General features: G+C 35.3%; 1 protein-coding gene across 1 annotated transcript; it reads right to left on the reverse strand.

The window, feature by feature from the left end:
• Positions 1-324: 324 nt before the first annotated feature.
• Positions 325-9,934, reverse strand: LOC100264613 (ABC transporter G family member 7). The gene is made up of 12 exons (XM_010660794.3): positions 9,483-9,934; positions 8,693-8,883; positions 8,429-8,579; positions 7,987-8,119; positions 6,745-6,946; positions 6,107-6,383; positions 5,524-5,655; positions 3,049-3,269; positions 2,111-2,323; positions 1,906-1,990; positions 834-1,131; positions 325-762 (listed from the first exon to the last, which is right to left on the reverse strand). Exons 1-12 carry the CDS (start codon positions 9,756-9,758, stop codon positions 752-754), a joined length of 2,190 nt encoding a protein of 729 aa, XP_010659096.1. The 5' UTR covers positions 9,759-9,934; the 3' UTR covers positions 325-751.
• Between the last annotated feature and the right edge of the window lie 283 nt (positions 9,935-10,217).

A 10,217-nucleotide genomic window follows, 5' to 3' on the forward strand; every position in this document is an offset into this window, starting at 1 on the left:
AGTTTAATAGTGCGTATGACACTGGGTTTTGAACTAATTCACGTCTCAGTTAATGTTTCTTTTGGTTGATTTAAATTTGTGCCTGTAATGATTATATTCAATCTATTAAAAGTAATATTTTGCATATTCGCAGTAATAATTGAACTCAGATGATGGGTTCAAATTCATTTTTCTCTCTTGGGAATCTGCGACCACTTCGCAACGAGGAAAAAAACAAGAAAAACTCGAAGACTCTTTGGAGGAAAGTGCACGGCACAGCGGATTTGGTGGCCCCGCAGCAACAGTGGCTCATTCTACACTTTATTTAGAGGAAGTAGATTCAGCTAGTTCTATGATCCAAATGGATCGGGACAGTCCATTGATGGGGTTTCTGATACATGAAAACCAAGAGACATGACCCAGAGGACCAAAAAGAAAGGCACCTTAATATGATTTAAGGACTCCAATCTGGACTCTGCAGAAAAAGATGTGTTACAAGCATTTTTCTACATGGGCGTCCCATTGAAAGATTATCTAGCAGATACAAACCAGGGGTGCAATATCCAGAAAGCAAAGGACTTTAGTATCATTGAACAGCCCCTACTGTGTTGCACTGGATGTATTGCAAGTAGCTTTCTACATGAGAGTTCTAAGCTGACGATGTTCTAATGTAACAGTAATGATCAATGTAATTTGCTGTCATGTCTCATCAAACAGCTCATTAGGTCAGAAAAAGGCAACAGCCCCTCCTTTATTTGCAAAAACCTCTCCTTTACTTAGCACCTGTAGGAGAAAAATCAATAAATAGAGGGATATGTGATTAGAACGTTATTAATGCCCAAGTAATTACAAACCTTCTAGGATAAATGGTTGGATTTGGTCAAGGGGAGGTGATTCAAGCTTCTGGGTTGATTCAACTTGAGCAAGAGGAGGCTCGAGTTGCTGGTTTGGTTTAGCTTGGTCAGTATCAGAAGGCTCAAGTTGTAGGGGTGGTTGGACTTGATCAGGAGATGGTGGCTCAAGCTGCTGGTATTTGGGCTTGTTCCTCTCAAGGAGACGGTAAGTGGTGAAATACCAAAACAGCAGTATTCTACTTTGAGCCATCACTGTATCTCTAATGCGACTGCCTCCAAATGAGAGCCGCTCAAGTGCCTGCAAAATAACGAACAGAACAAGGTGTATTAATCAAAACCTTCTCATGGAAAAAAGAAACTAATATGTAATAGCCATAGGTTTAATTCCCCTAACTCGTCCAGCAACTAAAAAATTCATGTGATGACCAGATATAATTCAACTCTAGTCTTTGACTAAATATTCTTAAATCCCAAATTACAGCAATGGTAAGCCTGAACTTCCTAAAATGATGTTAAAAAACAAAGGAATTATCCCCAAAGTTCAAAGGAATAAAAACACAGTGAACTAATAAGATGATGCAAAATTTGTATTGACTGGAAATGAAGGGAAGTGTGTATTAGCTGTAATGAACCATACTCATATTTTGGACTAGAATAGTAATAGCATACCATGGTTTTATCCCAAAATTTTGAAATAAATTAAAAAGTAAAAAAAAAAAAAAAAAAACATTAAAACTACAGGATCAATATGGTGCTACCATACTCATGTTCCAAGATTTTAACATCATCACACCCTAATGATTATGAGTGGTGCTTATGATAGGAATGTAAATGATCTTTTCTTTCCGTCTCATATAGCTTCCATCCCTTCACCTGAAAAAGGAAAAATATCATCGCCACCCAGACCCCATATCCAGGTAGCATGATCATTTCACATTTTAATTTAGTGTTCTGCATTGTATGTGATAATCTTTTGTTACTGTGGTTTATAGATGGGTATTCTATCTTGTGGCTGCAGGGATGGCTTCCATTTCATTATAAATTAAAACAGGAGCAAAAGTCCTCCCTTTACCTGTTCTCCAGTTTGAATATCAAATGGCTGCTGGTGATCAAATTCAAGACCACTAAATTCATTAATGCAAAGCCCCTGAAATGCCCTGAAAGCACCCCATGAAATATAAGAGTTATCAATAAAAGGAAAATAAAAGTCTCCATTTAAAAAAAAAATGTAAGAAATTATAAAGATTTCTCATCTAAACAAAGTATAACATATTTACCATCTTATCAGCGAAATACGAGGAATCCACCGGAATATAATTGGTGTATTCTCTGCGTTGACATAATAGCCTCCAAATACAATAAAAACTGTCATAAGAGAGGGCCCCACAGCCATTGCTGCTTCAGGGGTCGGAACCATGGCCCCCACAGTTAGACCCATAGCAGATGCAGCAAAAGACTCCACTGTCACAATTCCACAGAACTGCCCAAATCTAGAAAATCCACAATTCAAGTCAATACAATGTCTATTTTGTTTTATTTCTCTCTTCTTCTTCTTTTTCTTCTTCATTCCCTTCTATTTTATATTTTACAAGTCCATATATTTGCTAGATTCTTTAATGTGCAAAGGTACCTTAAGGAACTTTATTGGGCAAACCTTAGACAAAGGGAATCAATAATATTTAATGAAGAAAGCTGAATTTCATTTGGTTGAATGACATATAAGATATATTCATATCTGTGTATCCTAAAAAGAAGAACAGATAAAGATTTTCTCCCTGAACTTCATTTCGGTGATGAGTACAATATGAGCTACATATGCTATATTGTTAAATATGTATGTAAAGTTAAGTCTTTCCCTTTTAGGCTTTATCTTTTCTCCTAATATTTTTCCAAGCATTTTGCAAGAGAAGCCACTTATTTTATTCATCGAATTTAATTGTCAAACTAATAAAGAAGAATGTTGGATGAACTAATTTTTGTCGTATTTTCCCACCAAATCTTTTCATGCTGCCTCTCACTGGAAAGGTCTTTTGCTTTCATATTAAAGAATGCACCAAGTTCTTTTGATACACAATTTCCCTATTTCAGAATGTAGTCATACACTTAGCTTCATATATTTATAAACATATGAGGAATTTTCTAAACTAGCTTTGTAGAACTGCATCTAATGTCAGAAAATCAAACTGGTGCTAGCAAAAAGGCATAAAAAACTCACTTGAACAAAGTAGGATGAAGACGAGCCATGGGGTACAAAACAGCCCCAAACATTAATGGAAATGCGGCTCCAACCGGGATCTCAGCTAACAATTTAGAAAGTAGATAAGGTCCTAAAGCATAAGACCCCTTAGCACGCTCTCTATCTACAATTGCTCGTTCCTTGGGAAACACACCCACAGTTTTTGTCAGTGCAGCCATTGCTGTATTTATTGCAGCAACCTGAGGAGAAAAAATTCCATATAAATGATGAATATTCAAATTCTTTCAAGATATAGTTTTATTAAGATCATAATTTGGAAATACTGGCTAATGAAGACATCTCTCCCTTCTGTTAAAATCAATATATAAAAATAAAAGGACATACCTTTACAAGCAAGAGATGAAAGTAGTGCTAATAATCATAATTAGGTGTTTATTAATATTCTCTAAAAACAAAGGTGATTGGTAAATTGTTTTTAAAAACATTTTTCCAAAAAAAAAAAATGCTCATTTAGATAAATTGTTTTTAAAAATAATTTTCCTATTTTGATTTTTAAATTCAATGAACATAATATTAATTAAATTTAATTCAAGTTTTATTAAAAATAAAAATAGTTTTGTAATTACAAATAAATTTAAAAAATAATAATTTTTAGTAAAATAGAAATACTAATATTATAATAAAATCATAAATTATTATTTTTAATAAAAAATGATACTATTTTAGTATATATCATAAAAATATTGATATTAACTATAGGAAGAGTTTGTGTGAATGTGTGTTTTAAAGTGAAAAAAAGGCACAAGGTGCAAATCCCACATTGGAAAGGGATTGACCCCTTTTATGGGTTTTTATTGTATCCCACTTCCTTAGCCTCATGGGCTTGTGTAGTGTGAAGTGGGAGCCTCACGCACAAGGAGCCTAAGCCCATTTTGGGAAATCCTGTGTTCGAAATGTACTATACCAAGCCAGAAGTAGGACATTGGTTTCCATACTGAGGTCCATAATACCCAAGGAGGGTTGATCTACTTTTAAGGATAGTACTCTCATCACACCTCAACCAAACAATCCTCTAAGTTGCCTTTTTCGTTGTGTTTTGGGCTCAGTTACATCTGAACTAGTTTCAAGTTTTTAGACCCATAAAAACAACATTAACAACTTCATAGAAGTTACTTACTAAAAAAAATCTTCATAAAAGTATAATTGATTGTTGTTGTTTTTTTTTTTTTTTTGTTAAAACATAAATAATGACAATTTATTGAATCTTAAACATCCTCTAAGTTTCCTTTTTTGCTGTGTTTTGGACTCAGTTACCTTTGAACTAGTTTCAAGTTTTTAGACCCATAAAAACAACATTAACAACTTCATAGAAGTTACTTATTAAAAAATAAATAAAAACATCTTCATAAAAGTATAATTGGTCTTTTTTTGTTAAAAAATAAATAATGATAATTTATTGAAGCCCAAACACTGTTTGCTTATCTCTCTGTCCTTTTAGATCTCAAGTTTTAGTTTTTCAGGGGGGTACCTTTTAGATATTCTTGATCAGTTGTCTAGTGTGGAAGGGTTTCCTTTTTTCCTTTTTCTCATGTGACCTTCATGCTCCATATATTTAGATCTCCACCTCTTTTGCACTTCTAGTTTCATGTATTATTTATGCAAAAATAGCAAACAAAAAAGAGAGAAAGAAAGAATAGCAAATGCACTATTGGAATGTCAAATTGGTAGAATAGTAATCAAGGCCAGCATGGGATAAATATTGGAAAGCAGGCACTCCAGTTAAGAAAAAGATCCACATTGTTTATGCCAAATCATCATAAATTACAAAAGATCATTTATGAGCAAAAGAATGATGTCCCATACCACAGTATAAGAATCAAAATCATTCAAAAGATTGATACATAGAACATGCAAAATATAACAAAATTTGTGCAACTATTTACAGCTCAAACATTATGGGCCCGTTTGGCAACATTTTTTAGAATAGTTTTCTGAAAACAGTTTTTAAAACAATTTTCAATTGTTTTCATAAACAAAGTTCTATTTCGGAACTCAAATATGGAAAACAATTTTCTCGGCTTATTCAGTACTGTGCACTTGTGTATAATGTAAAAGTTCCCAAAGTTTTCTCTTTTTCAATTGCTTCTAAGAACACTGTACAAAAAACACCTAAAAAAAATCTCAAATCTTTTCTAAAAAGCAACCTATTTTTCAAAAATATTTTTAGTAAAAAAAAAAAATCCCAGTCATGCTTTTTAAGTTTAAAAACAATTATCAAACAGGCTCTATAATTTTCTAGTCTCCCTCCTTTACTTATTAGAAAAACAAGAAAAAGAATAATCACAAAGTGGAACACATTCAATCCATGGAATGAATTGGAGGGCAAAATATTACATAAAATGCAACAAATATTATCATTTAATGTATATTTGCAGCACAGCAACCATGAAAAGGGAAGGCAAGAATTTTAGAGGAACTGATAATATATCATACCTGAAGCAATCCCATTCTGTCCTGTATTGATGTCTGAGATCGTCCCATTCTCCAGAAAACCGACCCAAATATTATAGCTGATGCAATTGACATCCTTGACCGAACTTTATTTGTTGGTCCATCACGAGAAGCCTAGTTAGCAATCGACAAGTTTAAACAGGACAAGAAGTTGAAGTTAATAACATTCAGACAACAACTTCTAAAGCATAAATTACAAAAGCATAATCATTCCTTAGCTTGTCAGCACTCAGCAGTCACCACATTTGTTGCCTACATGCTATATGAACCTATAATGCTAGTCAAAATATTTCTTTTATTTTTTTATTTCCTTTTCCTCCTATTATTGCTCCGCTGACAAACAAACTTAATTCATCTGAAACATGGAGAAAGCCAAGTAATATTGCTGAGATGATCCAACATTTAATACGCAGCAAAAGTGAGTAAATACATCATCATTATAGTAATCGATGCTTTCCTGACAGTCATATAGTGTCATCAATTCTATCTGGACGTATGAAATACATAATTCCTTGCCCAAATTACAAAAATACGGGAAAATTGCACAACAATAGAAAAGAATAACCTGCATCCATGCACGTCTAAGGAGCAACCAGAACTGCCTCCACCAAACCCCCTTTTTCTTAACAACAGCTTTCTCACTGAATTTCCTGGTGCTCTTAAAGCTCTCCCTTCTGGTAAGAGGAGTCGCATAAAGAACTGCTGATGTTTGTTGTGAGAATGATTCAACAAGACCATCTATCCTTTTCTGAGAAGAGTAGACACTGTCAGCAGAACTATAGTCTATGGATATGAGATCAGCCAAAAATTCAGCAGGATTCACATGATCGGGGCAATGATACCTATTCAATCAAACTCAATCAGTCAGTACTTTCAGAACTTAACATTTAAATAGCTGCAACATATTCTTAATTTATTAATTTCTCCAAAAACATAAAATTAATAATAATAAATAAAATGTCTATTACAAAATTCAGCAGCTAAAATAATCAACTATCAGCTATGCACCCCAATTCAGATGAATTCTAACTCATCACAGAACTAAAAACAACAGAACAAAAAGAAAAAAATTAACAACAATGACAATAATAATATTAACTAATGGTTATGAGAAAAATCCAATAACACAGCCATAAGAAGCAGACAGAGACAGAGACAGTGTTGACAGAAAGAACTAAGGTATGCAAGGTTTTGATTTACAACCCAAATCTTGAGAAGTATGCCAGTGGATCATCCCGTGCTGGCCCAGCATAAACAAGTGCACCTTCTGTTAGCAATACAATGTCGTCAAATTTCCCATACACTGAACTTCTAGGCTGGTGTATGGAACAAATTACAGTGTGTCCATCCTGTGCAAGTAGTCGGAGTGTCTCCATCACCTTTTCTGCCTGGAAAGCATCGAGTCCTACAAGCACCATCAGTTATTTGGTTACAAACCATAGAAGCTTATGTGGGCTTCACTACTAGCAAAACTCTCATGCCAATAGTTATGGAGAAAAAAAGAAGGTTTGGTTCAAATAGAGCAGGTTTGGAAAGTATCATTTATACTTGCGAACCAGAGTTCCCATTGTGTGCCATGCCATACATAACAGGAAACAAGTTCATGGCTGTTTGCCATGAAACATGCTGCATTCAGCCACTCCTTTTGCTGAGGTCATTGGGTTTAATAACTGAGCAAGGTAAGCTACCAGTCATACTTCATCAGATCCAGGAATGGTGAAATCAAGGAGGAATGAGCGGATCTCTAAGTACATGGTATATAATATACTCCCAGGCATTTGTCCATACTAAGGGATTTTTTATGGTGATGAATATATATATATATATATATATATATATATATAGAGAGAGAGAGAGAGAGAGAGAGAGAGAGAGAGAGAGAGGGAGGGAGGGAGGCCCCTGAACACATCAGCAGAGAGGAAGTCGCTTGTGGGAGAGGAAAAGTTCTCTGCCCCTCTGCAACCACCATGCTCCATCCTTTTAACACTGATGAAGACTATGACCAACACGATGGGTTTCATTTTTTAACAAACTGGTCCATGAAATCAGGCAATCCACATCACATTAGTGTTTTCATTAACATGTAAATAATATGTCTAAGACTCAGATTCCCTGACACTGCCATATTATTTTATTTGTATCCTTCATGATTTTTTTTATTTTTTTTTCTTTTTTTTTTTGTTGATGTTTTTAAGTATTTTATATAATACTATTTGGCAACAGAAATTTATAATCATTGATTGATCCCTTGTTCAAAAATATCTAATCAATGTAAATATGAGTCTAAGGAGCAATAATACCTAATCAATGTAACTGTGAGCTTATGACTAGAACTTTCCAAAGCAATTGTATTACTTCTGTATGTAAGCCAGATCGTATCCAAATAATGAATTACAAGCAAGGGTCACCAGGGCCACCTATTAAATAAACAAAAAGCATGCCTACCAGTTGTGGGTTCATCTGCAAATATCACAGATGGGCTTGCAATCAGTTCACATGCAAGTGACAAACGTTTCTTTTCACCACCACTGATTCCACGAACTTTTGCATCACCAACATTGGAATCAGCACAGCTGACCTTTTGAAGAAAGAGAATAACCATAAGGGAAAAGAAAAAAAGATCACAAAAATTCGTAAGTGTGACAGCTTTCATTTTCAGTTATTCTCAAAACAAAAAACAGAAAATTATACCAGATAGAATGAACCTAACTTGGAAGATGCAAAATCAATTATGAAGTAAACTTCAAATTGAGAAAAACAAAATTGAAAATAAACTTCAGCAAAGTCAGCCCCAAGAAAAATACTCTACAATGGAGATTTTCCTAAATTCAGTCAACAATTCATTCAACATATACATGACTGCAGAAATTCAAGTCAGTAACCTTACCAAACCTAGTTTATACAAGAGATTGTTCACATATTCATCTCTATCTTCCACAGAAGATAGCTCTGGGAGCTGGAGTTCAGCAGCAAGAGACAATGTTTCACGGACTGTCAACTGTGAGAAAAACAGGTCCTCTTGTCTCACATAAGCAAACCTGCAATAACAATGATCACCATTAAAAATAAAATATAATAATAATAATAACAACAACAAACATTTCCAAGTAATTCTTTGATAATGTAAGGCCCAAAAGAGGACTGGACATACTTATAAGCTTTCTTTGATCTAGCCTTTCCATTGACCTCCAAAAGACCTGACAAATGCAACCGGGGTGACGCCATTAGCTGACCTGCAAGAACATTGAGCAGAGTTGTTTTCCCCGATCCAGATGGCCCCATGATTGCAAGTAGCCTTCCAGGTTTTGCCTCTCCACTTACATTTTTTAGCAAAAATCGTACCTGCATTGAAGACAAGATCAAAGAGTTTATTAATTTTCTTTAATTAAGTAAATTTCACAGCAAGAGCATTAGGTAGTATTTAAAAGTTCTTCTGGTCCTCCTACAATTTAACATGATCTGCATTTATCCTCAAGGGCTTAGTGCTTGGAATTGGATTGGAGACTGACCCCAATCCCAATTCCAGAGTTTAGTTTCTTTTTCTATACCAATGCTTTAAATTGAATTGGAATCATATGTACGCTATATCCTCAGAAAAAACTCAGAAACAATTCCCCAGTAAAAGCAAGATTTTCAATTCCACATAAACAGCATTTCAATAAATCCATCTATGAAAACTGAACATCTAATCCAAGGAGTCCAAAATTATTTAAATCCTCGGTGATATACGTATAACTATGCTCCGTTTTGCAGCTGATAAGTAGGGGAAAATAGGAAAAATGAAATTTTGAATCTCATGTTAATGTTGTCCTCAAAAGAATCGAATTACTGACCTTCCTAAGCTAAAAAAAAATTCTAGATTCAAACTACTTCATCTTTTCTTTTCCTAGACTTGTTCAGCAACCCAACGACAGCGATTTTTTAATTTAAGAATAACTTACTGATTTGGAAGATTTGTCAGAGAGGGAGCATGTTATGTTGCTCCACTGGATTGTCACAGGAAAAACTTTCCCAGCGATAGGAGCTTCGCCGCCCTCACTATCTCCAGCTATCTCGTCCCTGTCATCCTCCACCTCGTTTTCCGGCAACACCGCCGGTCCGGGGCCAGAGAAGAGACGGAACAACAGAGCAGCCGCGACGGCAGCCAGAATCTGACCCACACCGTTCCCACCAAGACCTGCCAGCTGAGCCACTCTTTTCCCGCCAAAAACCACCATATCTGCTCCTCCTTCCTGTGTCGAAGCGGAGGTTTAAGCCTGTAAATGACACTGGGTAGAAAGATATTTATTCATGGATACGGCATTAAGCGACGTCGTTTGGCGGGGAAGGCGGATTCATGCGACGACGTTTTGACGTGACTTGGCCTGTCTGAGATAATTTGTTCTCCCCCTTCTACGCTCGGAAAATCAATGAGATTCTCTAACACTAACACGTGTCCATGCGAGGATAAGATGGGCTGAAATTTGAAACCCATTTATGGATTGGGCTTCTCCGTTTTGGGCCCTTACCCAAGCCATGGAGAGTGAACGAAAAGTGATGGTGGGATAAAAGCCACGTAACCGCAATCGGAAATATTTTCCATCGAATTTAATAATTTGTGTAATTTTCTTTTCTTCAAATCACAAACAAAGAAAGAATCTTGGAAAATGTTAAGATACTCTAATGATACAATAATA

This window comes from Vitis vinifera, chromosome 1 (genome assembly GCF_030704535.1).
Source record: "Vitis vinifera cultivar Pinot Noir 40024 chromosome 1, ASM3070453v1".
In the NCBI taxonomy this organism is placed as follows: Eukaryota; Viridiplantae; Streptophyta; class Magnoliopsida; order Vitales; family Vitaceae; genus Vitis; species Vitis vinifera.